Source organism: Aythya fuligula, chromosome Z (genome assembly GCF_009819795.1).
Source record: "Aythya fuligula isolate bAytFul2 chromosome Z, bAytFul2.pri, whole genome shotgun sequence".
Lineage (NCBI taxonomy): Eukaryota > Metazoa > Chordata > Aves > Anseriformes > Anatidae > Aythya > Aythya fuligula.
Window position 1 is genome coordinate 8,259,115 of NC_045593.1, and position 21,412 is coordinate 8,280,526.

The window sequence follows — 21,412 nt, forward strand, 5'->3', positions numbered from 1 at the left end:
CAAGATGCAGGGCCTGTCAGTGGAAACCAGTTAGCAGCGTGCTCAACATAAACAAAAAGAAGCAGTTTATAACACAACACATGATTAAGCTGCAGAACATCTTGCTGCAGGATGCGCTGGATGCATGGGTTCAAATCCCAGGGAATAGTTACATCGGAGAAAGACACTTTGAGAGCTGTTGTATACAAAAATACCACTTTAGACTCTGGAAGTCCCGAAACTGCAGAGCGCTGAAGTCTGGAGAATATCTGGGGAGATTAACAAAATTGCTTACCTTGTTCTCATGCTCTTTCCTAGATACCTGCAGTTGGCCATGGTCAGAGACAGCGCTCTGAGTCAGACACACCATCTCTTGTACAGCTGTTCTTCCACTTTATGTGCAGGATCCACATCCAAGTCAAGGCCCAGAGTGCAGCCAAGCAATTAAACATGAGAAATCCTTCAAACTAAGTTTTTCAGATGTAACAGTGGAGAGTAACGCACCTGTGGGATGAAGCTTCCTTCTTTGTGCAGGAGAATTATTCTCCCACACCTGGGCTTATACTCATTTGCGCTTGTCCCCATCACACAGCTGTTCAGATTAGCTGTTATTCTCTCTAGCCCGGGTGTCTCAAAGCCTCTGTCTCCAGCAGTCGGAGACCGGCAGCTGTGCAATCATATCTGCTAACGTATGGGATATAAAGAATCTGTTAAGTAAAACCAAACCAGGGAGGGAGGAGGGGAAGAGATCAGCACAAAGAAATCACTCCTGCTAAGATGTGATTAGGGATGCCCCACAACACCCAGCTGCGAGGAACAGGTGAACTCAGCAAACATTTTAAAGCCTGCAGCAGAATTAGCCCCTTGTGGGTGTTGTTGGAGATGGGGAGGGGGAGTGAGAAAGGGGGAAATAGGCGCCCGTGCGGGTGAAAGGAGGATTTGGTTGCTATTGTTCAGAGTTAGGTAGCAGTAGTTTTTTATTGTTTCCAGTGTGGGTTGGGTTTTTGGTTGTTGTTGTTGTTTTTCCCCCATCCTAATTTTTGAAACACCTCCATTTTACAAGGTTCATGTATTTTCCAGCAAGGTACCACGGAGAAGATAATTAGCTAATTTACAATTAGCTACAACAGAATTCGTAATCGCTTCCCCTGTGGAAAGGGCTGTAATCATCATCACGGAGCTGTAGGACTGCTGTGAAAATGGCAGTAGGAGTGTGCAGCCCAGGCCCCAGGAAATGCCCTGCTTTTAGCCTATTGATCCGCCTGATTAGCACGGGGTGAGGGGAGCGGCGGGGCACTCTGGCTGTTTGAGCCGGCAGCTTGGAGTTCACAGCCGGACCTCAATCCAAACTTTGACAACATTCAGGGCTTGCAGCTCACCCCTCTGCTCTGTAGCTCCTTCTTTGGATACCACGATTGTCTGACACACCCCATGTTTATAGCTCCTCTGTGGATTTGGCACATCCCCAACCCTAGTGTATGGCTGTGTGGTCCATCCCTCCCTGATGGACACCCTTAGTGCCATTGCCTCTCCCCTTTCCATCAATGGACTGATCAGGAAAGTGGGCAAGGAAGATCCACGCTGCCTCTTGCTTCCTCTGTGGTCGATGTGCCCCTCAGTCCCATGTAGTGGCATTTTGTTCTTACTCACACCTGCATGGCAAATGTCTCCAGGCTGCTCCTTTGCTCCTTCATGGTGCCAAGGAGACAAGCCCAAAGGCCTTCCCAGTGCCTGGGCCAGGGCTCTGCAGCTGGTCCCTCACTGTGTGTGCAAGCAGTGTTTGGGGAGGAGGGAAACGGCAGCAGGGACAAATAATTATTAGCTATACAAATAATGGAATTAATTAGCATCTGCTTTCTGAAACGAAGCCATGCAGCAACCTGGTCGTGATGCTTAGAAAGCCAAAGGCATTGAGTAACATTAGAGAACTGCTCTGGTGAATACCATGCTCCCACAGAAGACGTGTGTTCCCATACAGAAATACACAAATGCGAGGTTTGCTCTTGCATGGAGAGGCACACACACCATCCATCTGTGATGCCCTAGCAATGAACTCGTGATAAAATAGGGATGCTCGTAGGTTTTAGAATGAGAGGTTTGATGGTTGGAAGGGACCGTAGTGATCTTCTGGTTCACCCTCCTTATTAGCCCGGGCCACAAAGGTGGTGGGTCTGTCCCTCTTTATTTCCAAGGCCTTGGATGTGATGTTCTAGATGGTAAAACCGGCTTATGCTTTCCTGATACAGGGATTCAACCTCTTTGTTTTGCATGAGGAATACGAGAACACAAGTGTATTTATATACTCTTATCTAAATGTACCCCCACGCGCACACATACATTAGCGAGAGCTATCTGGATAAACACAAACCTGTGTCATGTCTCTCTGAGAGTGACCCTAATTTTCCCCCAGTCCCTCCACAATTGCTGTGATTCTTGTTCTTGTCCTTTTGCTCCGCAGAGGGTCAAACATCCTGCATCTCATTGTCCCTTCTGTCTCTTTAATTAGTGCCCGTCCTCCCCCTTCTCCCCCCCGCTCCAGTGTCCCCCCTTCCCATCTCCTCTCGGCACTTGGTTTGCAGTGCTCTATTATTTCACCTTTCACGCATGCCATCTCCTTCGCCTGGGCCTGTCTGACACCTCTGCCTTACGCTTATCATAAAAACATAACATTTAAATACAAATAGAACAGGGAATAATTTAACCCCTATTTGCACTGGAGAAGGTGCTGAGGCTTCGTATAAACACAGCTGGGGAGATTTATAGAGAGTGTATATTTATCTGACAAGTTACATTTCTTCACCGCTGCGCCTTGCAGCCAGTTTGTCCTGATCTGAGCAAGCCCCTGTGGCTAGCAGAGTGGCCAGGAAAAGGCATAGTCTAGTTTTGGGGGAATATTGGAAATGTCACCAAGGGGACACCTCTGAAGTCTTGCGATTGCTGAAGCCTTTCTCTCCCTGCCTCTCTTCCTGGGAGGAACAGGGAGTGCTGGCTCCTCTGGTCACTGTGGTTTGTTTATGGCAAAAAGGGGCAATTAGATGAATTTAGTTTCCAATATTATGGGGGTGCCTCAGGTCGCTGATGGTGATAGTCTCTTTGGCTCTTCTGGGCAAGATTGCACAGAGGAATAACCATTCACAGTTATTTCCCTGGGCCAAATAAACGTGATGGATTTAGGTTGTTGGAAAAGACTGATAATAGGTTTAACACTAATGAAAGAAAACAAAAATGTAGGGAGAAGAGGCTTACATGAACGCCACACTGAGCCCCTAGACTGCTGCTGGAAAGGGCTGCCCTTACAGAGAGGCTAGTGAGGTTTCTTCCTCAACATGTTTTGTCTGGGACCTGGCAGAGCAGCACGCGGGGGCACTCAGGATGTGAGAGGCTCACACGAGCACATTAGGGGGATAAACTCATTAGCCAAGATTGGGAACGTGCTGAATTGGCCCAGCTGCTGCCCTTCCCCCCCTCTCTTCCCACCCTGGGCATGCGAGGGATGCTGTTAAAACGTGCTGCCGAGCACCCTGGCAGGGCTGGGACGTGAAAGGTAAACGCAGCACTTTGTTAGAAGAACCTCTCCGAGAAAAAAAAAGCGTGTTAAACTGACTCATTTTTTATCAGCCGAGTGTGTGATCGTGTAGATTTCTGAGGTGGCAGGTGTGACAAATGATTCCCCTGATGGCCCAAGGCACGGTTTTTCAGGAGGAAGAGAGGACGCTGATCAGGAGATGGGGCTGGAGGTGGTGTCCAGGCGGTGCTGGACACCTCGGGGGGTCCCTTTGGGCCACCTGCCCTGCAGCAGCTGGGCCAGCAGCTGCTTGGCAAGGTAGTCCTCGCCCTCGGCAGAGCTTTTTCATGGTGGTCTGATGGCCACCTTGTGGGCAGCTCACAAAGCACTGCTTCTCCTGCCAGCCAGCTCCGGAGACAGCCATCACCCCTCCTGGTGTCCTGCAAATACATAGAAAAGGGGAGTAAAATAAAATAAAATATAAAATTAAGCGTTTCCTAACATACCTGGTTTAAGCTTTGCATAAACTAAACCAGACAAGGCAGTTTCAGGCCAGTTCCACACTAGAGAGTTTTGCTGACAGAGGGATGTGATTTTTTTTTTTTTAATGATACATTTCTATTAGCAAAAAGCCTGGTGAAAATAGTTGCAGAGCTATAGGAGTGCTTTTGCTGAGGCAGCTTATTTCAAACAGGGAAAATTGTATAGCGTACAATATAACAGACACTTCCTCTGTGCGGGAAGTATTTACTAGACACAAACTCCCTTGGCAAAGCCCTTTGCCAGTGGTGTTCCCAGCTCACTCACACCCCTCTGCTCCCATCTTCTAGGACAGCTGTTCTCACTTCGCAGGTGGGTTTTCCTCAGGTATCTGGACAACCCTTGGAGTTTGGACTTAGCTCTTTCTCCAAGGCTTTGTCTTTCCATATCCTAAAATACACCCCACAGCACACATTCAGCTTCAGTTGACACTTTATACCTCACCTCTGAGAGTCTCTTTTGCACATCAGCTTAGCCATCAAGTAAAGTGATTTCTGCTGGGACTTACGAAGTGTTCCCTGAAAATGGTAGTTAGGTCATGCAGAAGAGATGTTGCTAAAGCTAAATTCCCACCTGGCTCCCCATCATTTGGTTACTTGACTGAGAAATGTCATTGGTTCATCACAGGCCAAGGAAAGCCAAGAAGGTCCTTCAGGCCCTCAGGGATGTGATCTGTAGGGAGCATTTTGACTATTTAGTTCATTCTTTGCCTTTACTGGATTGAAATTACTCAAATCCTTTCTAAAAATACTGGGCAAATCACTGACAAGTATATTTGGTGGAAAAAACATCTTGTGATTATACAGGTTCCCCAATTTTGTTCCTTGAGGTTTACCATCCATTCACCCCGCTTAATCACCAATGCCATTCTACCTCCTGGATGAAGTGAGGAACAAAAGACATCCTGAAAATTAATCTTTACAATGTCCAAAGCAGCTTCTCTTGAGGTAGGGACAACATACACAGGACAAGTCAGGGCTTTGTGCATCATTAAAGCCTCAACTTTGTGTTGCCAGCAAAGACCTCAAAGAATCTCTTTGCCTAATCAATGCCAACATAAAGTAGGCATATTTCTTGCTTTAAACATATCTATCAGAAGGTTATTCCTGGTTTTTCTCTTCTATCAGAAAAGCACACATACCCTCCTCAACCTATTTTTCCTGCCATTTCAGCAGCCTAACTGAAAGCAACATAACTCCTTGTTTTCTGTGGGCAGTGCACTCTTGGTTCACGTGGATAACTCCACTGCAGGACTGAAAGCTCCTAATATCCTCAGCAGATATCAACTGCATGAAAAATTATTCTCATCCAAGGCTATAGAGTAATTTGCCAATTTGCAGGTGCATCTTGGAGAGGGGAATTTTGATCAAACACTGGTTGAAGCAGAACAGATTGTCTACACCCATGATTTCTCAGTGAACAAAAGTGACATAAATCACCCAATTAGTCAGCCAGAAAAGATATGTTGCAAACCAATGTTTTGTTCAGCTTTAGGTTAATATGTGCATTAAAAATAAATAAATAAAAATTCAAAATATTTATTTATTTATTTACATATATTTATTCAAATTGGTTACATCTGCTCTGTAAACTGCTCTGAAAAAAAAATCTTGGTTCACCCATTTACATAGTGTTTAATGAATGATAAATAAGACATTTATGAATCATGTGCAAATGGCCTGTTTACATACAAGATGTAAACTATGTAAATTTCTCTCTCTTTTTTTTTTTTTTCTTTCATGGAGTAATGGTAGTAGTCTCTAAATATAAACCTGATTTATAAGCATCCCTCAGAGCCTCCTGAGACCTTTCTACCAACTCAGTAGCCATTGGTTTGGTCTGTTTTCACAAATATTTTCTCAAGGTGTTTTGTTCTGGACTGAAGCTCTCCATACTTGATGTAAGTCCAAGTATAAATAGTCCTCTTCATTGAAAATACAGTTATCTGTCAGCAGACCACATCCTGCTTTGACATGAAACATCACCTTCTTGAGAAAACTCAGATATTAGCATTCATATAAGTTAATTTTATGTTTCAAGAAACAATATATGTTTCAAAAACTTTAGGTTTATTTCAAATTAACTTCATATATACTATATATATATATATATATATAAATGCATCCAAACCTGTAGGTATGTGAGTGGGTATGAACAACAAATCTCAATTTACTGGCTGTGGCTTCAGCTATATCCTGATTCAAAACAGCTTATGTTAAACATTTTTTTTTCCTGCGACTTATTTAGTATTGCGAGGGCTACTAATTTATGTTGTTTTTCAGTTGGACTTTATTTATGTATGCTATCTTTATCCACATTTCACTTGGGTGGCAGTCTGAGCAATGTTGTCATTTCAGTTACTGCAAGCTGACTGCAAAAATTGATCAGAAAAAGCTGATTTGGAAGACTTCAGTGCCTAGATTTTGAGAAGCAGTTAAAACATTTTAGATATTTCTGGAGTTTGGGAGTTTTTTTCCTTCTTCTTTGAAATTGTCAAATTATTTTCAAGTACTCACTGAAAGTCAGATGTTATTAAGGTGTTTTGAGCAAGGCACCTGAAATGACTAGCAGCTTCTGAAATATGTCACCTCAATGAAATCACTGTTTCTTCTGCATGTGATACTGAGCTATCTTGGCTTTTGCATCCCCCCCGAAATATGGTAAGCATCTCTTTATTTTGTTCCAGAAGACAGAAAACTCTTCGTGGGCATGCTCAATAAGCAGCAGTCAGAAGATGACGTACGCAGGCTATTCGAGGCATTTGGCAACATTGAGGAGTGCACAATCCTTCGGGGACCCGATGGCAACAGCAAAGGTAAGACAATGGCTTATGGCACACTATGGCTTTAGCACTGAGCTAGACCCAGTCTTGGTGTATATATAATTTCCTGGCACGACAAAGTCACTAGGTGGCTGCCAGGTCAGCACCTCTTACATTAGGAAGGGTCACGTTTGCCACAGGAGGCCATTTCTTTGCTGGTTGCTGCCTTCTTTTGCATGACAACAAAGAGCTGATTGCAGCTAAAAACACCCCCTCCACAACAAGCTATGTCTGGCCACATGCAAGCTGTTGCCTATTGCTGTTTGCTTGCAGGGCAGAACCTCCCCTCTGAATGCAAAACCTTTACATTTGCTCAAGATCTGCTCTCCCCACCAGCCCTAGGAAAGTTGGGAGTTTCTTCCTCCACTGAGCAGGCTTATTCTTTCCTTAAACAAAGCTGTATTTTCTGTTTTACATCCTTACTCACCAGCTCTACCACTGCCTCTGCTTATTTCTCATCCACCAGCCCCAAGTCTTCTTCTTCTGTTGTTGGTTCTTGCATAGTTATGCACCAACCAGTGACCATTATTTCAAGGATACAGGATCTGATGTAAATATTACACTCAGTAGGTATTTGCTGCTTGAAACGTGTCAATGCCTAATTGCAAAACTAGGTGTCTTACCTCCTTCTGCCACTTTTTTGGCATCCTTCATTACCTGGATAGCACAAGGAAACCTTTTCTATAGTCCAGGTAGAAGAATGAGACTTCTCTGTTGAACATAAGGGTCGTTTTTTTTCCCCCATCACTTTCTAGACAAAGTAACTTCAATTTGAATAGGAAGCCCTCTTCTCTTGACAGTATAATGTGTCCATTAAATATTGATCTGCATATAATACATCATAAACTGTGCTGGAATGTGCAGTACCAGGGAAGACACCAGTCTTGCTGATGCAGTTCATATCTCACTGGATATTTTGACATGTGACAACATCAACCAGCATATTTTTGCAACAGGGAGGTGAAAAATCCAAATCACAGTGATACACTGGAGAAAGATACTGCTATTCTGTAAAATCACTGCTAGCCAAGAAAGACTTCACTCTGGCATTATAGGGCAGTATTTTGATGTATGTCAGCAAAGCCCAGTCTTCCTGACACAAATGGCTGAAAATAAACTGTGGGCAACTTCCTTTGATTTTATGGCTACTTTAGTTTCATGACACCCAAAGGTTTGATTCACCAAGAAGAGTTTCAACCATCATAAATGGCAGGCAGTTCAGCACTCCCTTCAGTGAACAAATCAGTAAATTGGGGAAAAGCAAAAAAAAAAAAAAAGTCTATCTGCCTCCACCTGGAATTGTACAGAACAAAATCTATGACAAAGGAGCTAAACAGAGTAATAATAAAGGCAATAATGTCTGAGATCTGTAGGAAACAGGTTCCAAAGGAGATCCAACCCCCAAACTTGTATTCATTCTTGCTCTCTCTTTTTTTTCTTAAACAATTTCATTATGAGTCTGAATCTGAGTGGCAGCTCCATATTGCTAACCAGTTTAATTATTAGTGTTAGCAGGCTGCAGTCTCAGGCTTGCATTTCACTGAGATGTTCAGGATCAATACTGAGCCTTGACGGAGTTAATATTACCAGCTTCCATTTGCAGGTGCTATTTACTGAGAATGTGAAGCTCCCGATTTCCACACACACAGATACATACACACACAGAGCATTCAATCCCGCAGAAAACTTAAGGGTAGTGCCCTTATCTTAGGAGACAGTCAGGCAAGCCACAACTCCCACAAACTTATTCCCAGTCTGTAATGTTTTCCATCTGCTAGAAACCAACGTGACACATGCTGCTTGTGAGCTACTTATTTTGGGTAAAACCCATAAGGCATAAATTCCACCTAAATTGAGTTTTAGGCAGATTAACTAAATGCATAGACTTCAATCCTAGCAAACCCATTACATGAAGCCTCACCAGGCATCCCTGTGATGAGTGAGCTTCCAAGATACCTCAGTGAAAGCAGTGCTTGGAGGAGGTAGGTCCCAGCTTCTCAGTGAATAGCACCACAGCCCTGTCATAGCCGGAAAGGCATCTGAGCCTTTCCTGAAGCCATGCAGGCTCCATCTCCTGCATGAGTCACCCAGGGTCAAACACAACAGTTACTGGAGCATGCAACTCGGTGGCAGGAGAGCTGGGTCTAGGACGTTTCTCTGCCTTAAGGGAAGTGCAGAGTCTGTTTGTCCTGGAAGGTATGAGAGAGGAATGAGCCTGCCTGTATCTCTCTGGGTAAAGCTCACCCATGTGCATCCAGGAGTGCAGGAGTACTGAGGTGAGGAAGCCAGAGTGAGGCGGGATCCAATTTAGTAATCCAGCAGGACCCGCAGGATTGCAGCTGCCTGGACAGCCTCTTGGTGTTGATTTGTTTGTTTGTTAATTCTGCAGTTGTCTACTTCAGCAACTCAGAAAGCAAAGATTTCCCACAACACCAGAAGTCCCTCAAGAGGAGTCTTATACCCTCTGCAGTCATAACCTTAGGCTCTGACTCTGCAGTCTCCTCCATTCTTGCAGGAGAGCTGACAAGACAGTCAGAGCAGCCCTTCCAGCTCTATAATCCTGAAATAGGGAAAGAAAAAAACGTATGAGCACATGTATCTCTCTGTTCAGCACAGGTTATATATCTCTCTGTGTGTCAAAATCCCTTCAAACTCCAGAGCTGCTCCTGTCATGGGGACACTGTTGTTTTGAAGAGTGGTATGACTCGTGTCCTCGTCTCATGAGATCCTGGAGATCACCTCAATTGTAGTGACAAGGGGCAGAAAGAAGATTATGTACACATTTGGTGTTGTGTTCAGAAGCCATCCCTCTGAACACGCAAAGGCATCAAAATGTTAGGCTCTCTGCTATTGGCTTGCCACCATACACAGGTGAAAGCTGAGTTATCACTTGTCTTTCTACCTGAAATCTTATCAGAAGCAATGGAGGGATCTCATTAGCATCTCAGGTATTAAACAAGATAAACTCCTCCTGCTCTCTTCATTCCCATCTTTATCCAGCTCTATTCATCCGCCAGGTTCCTCAGCACAGGGGTAAATTCCACCTGAAGAGAGTCCTCAACATGACAGCAACACTGAAGCCAAAATTCCTGCTCTAAATACAATGGGCGACTGAAGCTGGAAAGCTTTTGTATATTTGCTAATCAGCGTCTTCTTTTTAGAGGCAGAAAGTACAAAAGAATCTCTGCAAATAATTAAACACCCTAATTCTGGATTATCTCTGATTAATGAAGAGGAAGGTGCAGTATCTCAGGAGCCCGGGAATGCTAGGCTGCGATTATGTCATAATTGATCCCTATTGTTTCCAGCTGAAGTTTATCAATCTCATTTTCTCATGACTGTCTCCTCTCAGCTCCTTATAAATTAGATCCAACTATTAGGAGCAATTGCTATGCTTTTCCTGAAACACAGTCTGAGCACAATGGTAAGGAGGAATGCAAAGTGAGGGGCTCCTAACTGCAAGCTATTTTAGTGTGTGTTCTTTTTAGAAGGGGCTACTATTGTTTTCTTTGATTCCACCTCTGCCAGCCTGTAGGGATGATTATAGGGACTTTTGCAGCTCATTCTTGTAGCTTGCAAGTGAGGTGTTTTAGCACTGCAGTTTCCACCATGCACTGTATGGATCTGTGAGGGTGTACTGACCTTCTGAAGATGCTACAAAGGGAATAAAGGACAGCTGTCCCATTGTTAGGGCTGGCATCCCTGTCGCAGTGATCTGCGCCCCTTCAGGGAAACAACTGGGGCTTTGCAAATTGATTAAAAGCTCAAAAGTCTTTAGTAGTAATAGAAGGGGATAGAAGCCAGAACTTCTCAGATCTCTTCCAATCTGTTCCAAAAACCGCCTTAGCATATGGAAATTACTCTTCTTCTCTCTGAGTCAGTTTGCTTGTAGCTAAGAGTGTTAGCAATACTTTCCCCCATTCTAGTGGTGCATGTGACCCTTTGAAGTGTTGATCATTTCTGCACTCCAGCACATATTCATAAATGCACCTCTGTGACCTAAAACCTTATGTAAGAGCTCAGGCAGTGTGAAATTCCTCACGTGGCAGTGCAGGCCAGAGAAGCACTGCCTGCATGTCTCTGATGTCCACAGGAAAGCACCCATAGAGGCACTGGCTCTGCAAATTGTGATATGATAGTCACTGTAAAAGACTGATTCAGATCTCACTGGTAGCAAGATGGCAGTCATCACATATAGATCTGTCCCATCCTTACTTTTTTTTTATATATATATTTGGAGCCTGGACAAGCACTGAGCAGTCTGTGTAATGGAGCTGTACCAGGCAGTGATTCAAGACAGGTACCTTGTGTGTTTGGATCAAGCAGAATGCCTCTCTACAGCTGGCCTTTGGTTGCTTGTAACAAGCACATGCAGCTGTCTCTTGACTCTCACAAAACTCCTCACTGTTTCCCATAACACCAGAGGGAGGAGCCTTCAGCATTATGTCTAACACTAATAAAAGGAAAATCATCTTCACTGCATAAATTATGAAATTGCACACTACTGGCATTGGAAGCTATGGAGGTCAGAAGATAAGTGGATTCAAAAAGTACTTGCCAAGTTTGGGTCCACCAGTGCCCACTGCAGGCAGCGTAAGACTTTGTGATGCAGATATGTTTAATGGCTGGGATTTGGGAAGGAATAACTAATTTGCTATACTTCCTCCACTGGTTTCTTTATTGCCAGTTCTGAGGACAGGACACTTAGCTAGACAGACTGTCGTTGGTACCCCTGCAACCCTTCTAATGTTCTTTTTCCTCTTCTAGGGTGTGCATTTGTGAAATACTCTTCACATGCGGAGGCCCAAGCAGCTATCAATGCCTTGCATGGCAGCCAGACAATGCCGGTGAGTAGCTCTGTAACATGGCACATGAAGGTCGGTCCAGGCTTTGCTGCACTGTGGCCTGATGGAGAAGGAAGGGTTATTTATCTATGCTTTGCTACTCATCTTCTGGGAAGGATGACTTAGGCATGTGGGACCTTGGGTGTGTTTAACTCATCGGAGGAAAGGCCAGGATCACACTGTCATTTCATCACACCTGCACAGAACTCCAAGGGGTGCTGTGTTCCATCACCAGCAGTTTTGATGCACTGAAAAAAAGACATGGTTCATAGAGGTCAAAAACATTGGGTCAAATTCACCACGAGCTCAAACATTTAAGTTTCAGAGGAATGAATCAAAGACAAACTGGTGTCTAAAGACTTTTGTTTTCCCTCTCCAAAGAGCGCCGCCTTCTATATGAAGGATAAAGAACTTTTTGCCAAAATTGAGCAGAAAGCAGCATGCTCACATGGTAGCACTACAAGCTAGAGACACATCACACCATGATGTGCACTATCACTGCCTTTCTGCTGCTAAAGTGCTTGCCTGGGCATAAATGTGGTCCCCTTACATCCAGCTTTCGAGAGAAAGTCAGACACTTCTGAATCTTCCAGGAAATGTTTGAGGTATCATTCTGCTTGGACTAATACAACGTTTCCAAGCTGATAGTCCAGGGAAGTGGAAATTAAAATCGAAATGTGTTTTCTATGCAAAACAATACTTGTACACCACCATGCAGACCTGGAGGAATGTAAGACATTCCATTATCAGCACAGAAAGGCAATCTGGTCCAATATGTTTTGGTTTATTATAATAGTATATTATTTTTATTACTAATTATTCACAGTGTAAATAAGGAAAGGCTAAGAAACATGCTGAAGGCTTGTAAAAGATACAGAGAATCTCAATATTCAATATTTAAGATTATAAAATCTCCCTTTCAATAAGAACCTCTGATCTCAATTCACAAGTTTATCCAAATAATTTTAAAATGGGCCTGGCAAATTGTCTCTGGGTCTGTGTAGGGATGAAAGTGGGAAGTTTGTCACAGGAAGAGGTTTCTAGTAGTAGCAAATAATCAAGATCTTGTTTTTTAGAACTCAAGATCAGACAAGTCAGATTAGAAAACGGTAAATGTTTACCGGTGAGGTTATTAAAAGGTGGGATCTCCATTTTTTGAATGATTACAATCAAGACTGGGAGACTCTTCCTAGGAGATTCCTTCTAACAGAACCACATGCTGGGCTTGATGCTGGCATCACACAGTGAAATATTGTGGACATCTTTCCTGAGCAAGGCTGAAGAGGTATTTGAATGTCTTTAAAACTTTGACCTAAAGGGATAGCATCTATAGACTGACACAAGGAATTGCAGTTCCACAAGATGTGGTACCACTAAAAGGTGTAATAAGGTCAGTTCCAGACCCGAAAAGCTTAGAAACTTGGGTGACACTGAGATGAAGACAGGGAAGAAAACAAGCAAAACACAAGGAGTGATTAAGATTTTATCTAGACCTACTATATCTAAAATATCTTCATTCTACCTATTTCAACACTCTTTATATAAGAAAAAATATTCCTCTCTTTACCACCTCATAGCAAGTTTTGGTTCATCCTGCTGAAGCCAACTGAACTTAAGATGTGCAAAATAATGAAGAATTTGCCCGTTTCATCAGTCAGATTTTTATGGGACCATTTTTCTTGTTGATTTATTTGACTCAAATACCTGTTTTATAAATGTTCTTGAATAACCACATCTCTGTTTATCTGAGAAAACTTTGTACTTTCACCCTCACTAGATACATCCTAAATTCAAACGTCCATGACTTGACAACTTTCCATGAATTGGCTGAATCTCAGCGGTACTCCATATAAAAACCGTTAGTCCACAGAAAATGCAAGGAGAAAATTATGAGCTTAGTCTTCATTTTGAGCCAAATTACGTGGCAGTGCCTCGTATCTCCCTTGAGCTATGAGCAGTCACACAGGCAGTTACCATGGCTCAGCAGACTAGTGAGGACCTGTCAAGAGACTTGCCACTTGATCAAGACATTGAGCACACACTGCTTTTCCCAGAGGGCCTCAAAATACTTCGGACACTTTGAAAGAAATGGGCCAAATTCTGCAAATGAGCTCTGTCCCAATTCTCCTTTTCATGGTGCTTCAGGGTGCACTGCATCTTTCAGGGCTTGGATGTTCACAGAGAAATGCAGCCACCTCGTGGTGAGATGACGATGTAGCCCTCGTCCTTGGAAAGGAGGGGTGCGTTGCTGCCATCTTCCTTCAGCTCCCCCTCCCAATTCTTTCACCATTAGGACTGGCCTCGTTTGTCCAGCTGCGATGCCAACTCAAAGTTGTTCCTGTGGTTCAGCCAATTTAAATGTCTCTTGCCTTGTCCTCGTGTACTACCAACGGGGCATCCATCATCATTCTTGTCAGGTCTCGAGCCATTCGTTCGTGCGGCAGACTCCTGTTTCTCCACAGCTGTCAGGATTATTGCTCTGCTGTGACTTCCTGTTCACACAACATATGTTGCCTAATAGTTTCAAAAGGCAACTTTCTTTTATGAAAGTTTTTTTTTATTAACCTTTCCTTGGACAGGTGCCTGACTGCCATCCGTCACAAGCCCACTTCTCCATGCGAGGCTCTTTTTTCTCCAAAGGGCTCACCAAGCATGTCTACAACTTTCAAATTTTCACACAAAGCAATTGCATTGAGAAATAACTTTCCTAAAATGCCTTACTCCTGAGCAAGCCCGAAGTTCCTTCTGTATTTTAGAGCACCAGCCAAGAGTACTTTCTGGAGGCCTTTTAGAATTGTCTGTCAGCTTTAGGATAGAGTTTACTTAACCTTCATGTCCTCCTTTGTGAGAGATCATCATTTTCATGTACTTTTGCACATAATTTTTTAACAATGATTTCCCCATTTTACCTTTAGGTCTCTTTGCTTGATTCTCTTTACTTCTTCATCCAAGCCTTGTCCCTAGCAGCCGTATCTACCAACATGAATTCAGCTACTATTTCTATAGTGACAGCTTGCAGATCTGACTTCTCTACTGCAGGACTGACTCCTGTCCAAACTAAAATCTTGGCCTGTCTTTCCAGCATCTCCTAGTGGATGGATGTCTAGCTGTCAGATCAAGCTCACTATGCATAAAGTGGAGCTCTTAAACTTTTCCTCCCAAACCCTGAATCCTCTCTCCTCCGCCTCCATTCTCAATTACTGTGGACAACATTATCATCCTACCTGTCAGTCATGCTCCTACCTAAGCATCATCTTCAGCTTGGTTTTCTCTTTTTCTCCATGTCTTCACATCCGGGCGACAGCCAAATGTTGAGGAGTCATTCTGCACAACACATCTAAGATATGGCCTTGTCCGTCCACCCACGGAGAATAAACTCTCCTCCGTGCTTCATCACTCATACCAAAATTGCAGCAGCCTTTATGCTACCCATAAAGTACACAAGGTTAAATATTATACTACTGTTACATCTCTTTGACTATCTCATCCACCTCAGAATGGCACCTCAGAATTTCTTGTTCTTGTGAATTAATTCCTGAAATTCCTGAAAGGGGTAAAACTACTGTTACCTACATTTTTTGCATAGAAGCAGATAATGTAAGGAGGAATTAAGAATGTAATTCATTTTATTTAGCTTTAACAGCCTGAAAATTTGTAATCTATTACAACTGTTTTCCCACAAAGGACTGAGAGAGAAAGAGAGAGAGAGATTTCTAAAGATTTGTGCATTCTTCCCCTTACTTATCTGTGCTAGGATGAGATAAATCACCTTCTGGGCATGTCTGTCCCTTTAATAAATTATAATGGAAATTCCTTTCATTAATTATAAGGAAGATCTCTGCAATGGCATTAGACTGAATAACTGAGGTGGGACTTGTCTCACCTAACTGAAGACATCTAAAAGTTTAGGAACTGAGATCATGTTGTCTAAGTGCTTGTCATCTAAGTTTCTATTACAATCAATAGGGAGAAATAGATACCTCTGGAGGTATTATATTATACAGAAATAGATCTTGAAACCTGTCAAACCAAAACCCAAATAGAAGTGTGCTTTTCAGTTAATTCTAGGTGTTGGATTCCCATGGTCTGTTGGATACAAAATAGTGGTTAGTCACCTGAAGTGCAACTTAGAATGAAAAAGGACCCTTACTGCTTAAAAACAAAAGCAAAACCACTTGCTTCCTGCAGATGTCTTGGAGTCTACAATTGCCTTTGCTCCCTGGTGACACACCATTGCCACCTGAAGTCCTTCTGCTCCACTTGCCACTGCCGCGGTAATCTTACTGGAGATAAAGTTCTTCAGTAACTTTATCCGAAATGAGCCATCTACAAATCAGATGTCGATGCTCTTAATTTGGCCTCACTTCAGAGCATGAGTCCTCCCAAATACTTCAGACATCTACCTTAAAATCACCTGACTCAGCTTTGGAGGTATTCGCCTCCCCAATGAGTGTGCCAAGAGCAAGCAGCTTAGACTGTACACCTAACTTCATGCCTGATACAAGGGGAGCTGAATCCCATTCTGGGTGTTTGCTGCCCAACTAAAGCAATTTGGAATTCAGGAAGCAGGCATCCCCTCATCAGAGTCCTCTGATACCTGATCCATTGACTGTATTTTGAACTTGCCTAACACTCCAACTGTCAACACTATGTTCTTTCTATATCTCTTTTCCTTCATTAGTTTTTTAAAACTGTTAAGACATACAGAATGCTATAAGGTGGCTTCCCTCATTACACAGACCAAGTAATCTTTTGTTTAGTTATAGAAGTTTCTGCACCAAGTTGGTCAAACTGCAGCATTTCTTCTGCATCCAGGAAATATCATCCCAGGTCTATCTATGCCTGGCTGAAAATCTTCCACGAAAATTACTTTTCATATGGAATCTTCGGTTTTGTGAAAAGAAAGGAAAATGTGAGACTTGGATACAAGCACTGAACAGATGTCTGCTTTACAGAGAGAGATTCAAATTAAGTTGAACTTCAAAAAAAATTTGCAACCCCAAACTTTGCTAACTTGGGGACTTCCGTTTCCACATCTTCTGTGCAACTCCAATCTGCACTAATAGGAAAAATGATTTCAGATGTCTTCTCAGTAGCCACCTGTATCAAATTGGTGATTTGATAGAGTTGGACTCGATGATGCCTGTGGGTCCCTTCCAACTCAGGATATTGTATGACTCTATGAAATCATGCAATTTTTACTCTGTGTTGTTAGGCTACAGACAAATTGGATCTCTAATTACTATATTTAATATTTTTTTTAATTACTCTACAAATAGGAAGGACACAACACCAAGAACAATGTTGACTTTCACCCTCTGCCCACCATATTCCTTGGAAGTTCACCCAGGGCACTGAGATTCTCAACCAAGCATGATTAATAGTCAGATGAAGGGATTCTCTTCTTGCCCTGTACAATGTTCAGTCTACCCTCTGATACTGTAAGAGACTGTGAAATGAAAAGGTAAAAAAATAAAATAAAATAAAAATGTAGCTTAATGAATTACAAAGTGAGAGTGACTTAAATATGAGATTATCCAAAATTGCCCCAAGAAACAAGTGTCATTGTCATTATGTGCAGTGGGCCTCTTTCTGACTCATAGGAAATGGGGCACCATTTGCCATCCTGGGTTTGGATGCTCAGGTCTCCAATCAAAGAAACCAACCCTGGCTCATATTTATGACCGCTATTATTATTGCTCTGCGTTCCTACAGTGCAGTTAAGGCTTTGCAAAGCATTGTGAAGTTAACTTCAGACACAGCCCCATTACGGAAGCTGGCCGAGCAGCTGTTCTCACCCCCTGTCAACACAGCAGAGGAATATTTAGGTGAATTAGGGAGGGAAGAGAAAGCTATGAGAGTCTGCAGAAGGAGTACTGAGCAGGTGGAGGAAAGAAGGGAAATAGGCCTTTGTGGGCATGATGAAGTTGTAGCTCAGGCGTCTCACTTGCAGAGCGGCGGGGAAGCAGCTTTTATTATGCGTGCACGCTGGCACCAAAGTGCTGAGTCGGCAGAAACTCCCTGGGAGGAGCAGCGTGGCGGCTCCGGTGAGTGGGGGGCCACAATGCCGTAGATCAGCTGAGGTATTTTTAACAATTATTTTTATATAAACAGCTCTGAACTTGAGGAGCTCCATGTAAATGGGAAGCAGTGGGGCTTGTAATTAGATTTGTGTACACTTTCATAAATTGCTGGGAAACATCAAAGCCGTGATAGAAGGCTGTGGTGCACTTTATTTCCTTCTTCTGTTCTTCTGTTAATTGAATGGTTGATGTGTGGATAGGAAGTGTTGGCTTCGCGGAGTACTATTTACAGACCCGCTGACAGCTGCACTGTGAAAATTAACAGGAACAGAGCAGCCTCTGTCACAGCTCTTCCCATGAGGGACTTGCTTCAAATTGGATCATTTCTTTCATAGGAGAAACTTTCCTCATCTCTCCTCCTTTCTTCACAAACACACGCACATCCAGCTGCACAATCCAATTCTCCCTCTGGGCTCATGGCAGCCTTTAGTGCTTGGAAGAAGGGTTTGTCATTTCCATGAAGTTGGGAGAGTTCAACTCCTTCACAACTTGTAGCATGTTACACTTCCAACAAAACGTATCTTCAGGAAATCAACCAAATTAGTCACATAAGCAAAAGTGGGAGCAGGGCGTGTGAAGCCACAGCTTCATGTTTGCATGTCTCACCTCAACAAGAGCAAACTCTTCACCCTCGTAGAGACTCTTATTTGGCTTCCTCTGCGTAACAACTCTGTGGTGATTTTTACCACTGGCTACTATTAGAAATGTGGCTATCATCAGCCCTGCATGGAATTGCTCTGTACTGAGTACCATGCATACCTCTTACAGAATAGTTTCTATGTCCAGTAACTTATCAACCAAGGCCAGGGCTGACATGACTGAATTACATCAAAGTGATGGTCAAACTATAAAACTTCAGTGTCATCACTAATATTCTCATCTACACTTCTCTTAGAGTTAATGTCCCTCACAACTCAGAGGGACATCTGTTGGTCTCAAGTAACTGATGGCTTAGAATAGACAAGAAAAATGGCTGCAAGTAGGTCATATGAATACTCCCTTAAGGGCCCAGACACTAGGTGGAAATTAAGAGGAAAAAATTAAAAAAAAAAAAAAAAAAAAAAAAAGGAACAGTGTCTGAGAATGAGCAAGTCTTACAATTAGTAGATTTAGTCAGTTTCTAGTCAAAGTCACAGCAATTCTTGTTCCTGATCCAGCAGAGAAGTAATTTACTAGTGGATTCTTAGGTAACTGCATTTTAATACTTATTTAAGTCTGGAAAATGTAGAATTAAGAAGGCCAAACTTAAAGACATCAGTCCACCACCTCACTTCCCAGGAGTGTCTTCAAAATATCTAGGTAAGAAGCAGAACTTCAGACAAATCCATAATACAAATAGATAACAACTAGATAGACCATGATTCAGAGTATTAATTAACCAACAAAATTTAGTCTCACCTGGATGCCAGCAGGGCTTCCAGTCCTCAGTTAATAAAAACTACCTTGTGCCAGTCAGCACATGGATGGAGTTGCTGAACCCCTCAGGCTGGCAGGTTAAATAGAAAACTTGGAAAGTCATTAGCTATGTTTTTCATGAATACAGAAAGATGAGGTGGAGGGGATTTTCAAAGGTAACTGGTGAAAGTTAATGATTTTGGCATGTAAGTGCCCTCCATGTCTCCCAGCTGAATTTGCCCTAAATTTACTTGCCTGAGGTCACTGAGGTGGAGTGGGCTATCATCACAAGTCTATCTCCTCAAATGTAGAAGGTTGAGGCTTCATTTTACACTGTGATGCTGGAGGAGCTAATGGAAAAGAGTGGAGATGACAACTCAGACTTGTTTTTTTCTATTCTCTGTTGATCTTCTGCTCTGTAAAAAAGCATACATGCCAAGTAATGGCTTTCTGTAACACACAGACTGGCTTAATTAACTCGGGAATGGACACAACACATCCATTCCTTCTATTAAAAAATAACATCACATTAGGAGTCCATTCATAGTTCAACAGCAGTAGGCCTGGCCCTCCTTCCAGCAATGAATTATTTTTATGAATACACTACCTAAACACCATTTATAAAGTCATGTGTTGGCCATTGGTATGAAAGAAGCAACAAGCCACCTAATACCGGGATGTTAATTTGCAGTCATTTATTCTATCTAAATCCTGTGATTCCTTATAGCTGAGGCTTGTTTTCCTCTGGGCAGCAGGTTAGGACCAGAGGGGGACTTGGGTTCATGGACTGTCCCACCCCACAGCTGCCACTAAGACAGCTGATTTCACATCCTTTGGGCCAGCAGTGTCCCAGTATTAACATAATTCCCCTTAATAATTTCTATATAAAATAAAATCATAGGACCATGTTCCCTGCCTCCCCCCTTGTTCCATAAATGAACTAATAAATCACATGTTTCAGGGTCCCAGAATAGAAATCCAGGCAGCCCGGCTGCCTGACAGGGGGTATGAATCATACTGGCGCCGAAGACGGCCTTTGGGGGCCGGAGCACTCATCAGAGCTGCTTTTCTTCTCCAGTCACATCGCCGTAGCTGCACAGGCATCTGGCAGGACAGTGAAGAGACCTGTGGGATGTGACGGGCTTTGCTGGCCATTCTCCCGGCCTCCTCACTACACCTCTTCCCTCCACAGCACAGGATTCAGGGCCTCCAAATGGGATAAGAGGCGTAGCTGCTGGTGAGCCACGCAGCCTCGCCCTAGGCAGAAGGAGCTAATTGGCACTGTAACACCTCTTTGCAGGTCCAAGGGGGTTTAGGAACTTAAATCAGCAGTCATGGATGTGGCTGGGGAAAAGCCGGCACAGGACTGTGCCACAGCCCTGTGTTGCCCAAGTGAGGCCCCATGAGACTTACCACATTTAACCCCCGTCTCATCTGGATGAGATTAGGAGCTGGGAGGGGACTAAAATAATATGCAAGCACTGACTTTTTTAGGAGATCAGAGCAATTTACATGACATAAAACACTCCCTGTCCAGCAAAGGAGTTCCCAGCTTTCTGGAGAGTGCTCTAGCAGCCAGCACTGCTGTCCTGTAATAAGGATATGTTCTTCCTGCCACGGAGAAGAGTGAAGGTGTCAGCATTAGCTCCTTACCACTCTTCTTGCTTTGAGGGGGGTTTCTTTCTTCTTCCATCTCCCCTTCTTTCTTTTGCTCCAAACCTCATTTAAATCACTGGAACCATCTCTTTCATTTTAGCAGCCTCTGGATCAAGTTTAAATTTCTCTGGATGCTTCTCCTTGTTCCTCTTTAATCTGCTCCTACCTGGCCCTGCTCAGACATGTGATCTGCATTGGTATTGGTGATCTGTATGGAAGGTAGAGAGACCTTAGCATTGGGCAGATTACTATCCTGTTCCAAAATAGAGAACTGTGATTCAGTAGTTATTTACCCAAATGGGTTATGCAAAGATCAAAATAAATATTTAAAGGGCAAAAATATGTTTAGATCAAAACAATAACTTTCGAATAAGATCCTCAATCAAAATCTACAGAAATTTACAATTGTAAATCATCTTATCAAACACCCATATCTTTGCCTCAGATGTTCCCTGGCAAGTGAAATCAGGTAGGGAAATACGCTTGACTTGCCATCCTAAAGGTCTTTGTGGTACCCACAGGAAACAGTGGCTGCCAAGTCTCACGCAGCAGCAAGGAGACAATGCAATCTTGGTGAAGCAGGATGCAG

General features: G+C 43.1%; 1 protein-coding gene across 11 annotated transcripts in view; it reads left to right on the top strand.

Moving 5' to 3' along the window:
* CELF4 (CUGBP Elav-like family member 4) overlaps positions 1-21,412 on the top strand; it is a 700,427-nt gene that overhangs the window by 591,447 nt on the left and 87,568 nt on the right. For 7 of the 11 annotated variants that reach the window (XM_032205931.1, XM_032205932.1, XM_032205939.1 and 4 more), the window contains exons 4-5: positions 6,711-6,839; positions 11,613-11,692. In XM_032205931.1, the coding sequence (XP_032061822.1) occupies positions 6,711-6,839; positions 11,613-11,692 (209 nt within the window). The remainder of the gene's footprint in view (positions 1-6,710; positions 6,840-11,612; positions 11,693-21,412) is intronic. The other 4 variants (XM_032205934.1, XM_032205940.1, XM_032205938.1 and 1 more) reach the window with 1 other exon arrangement.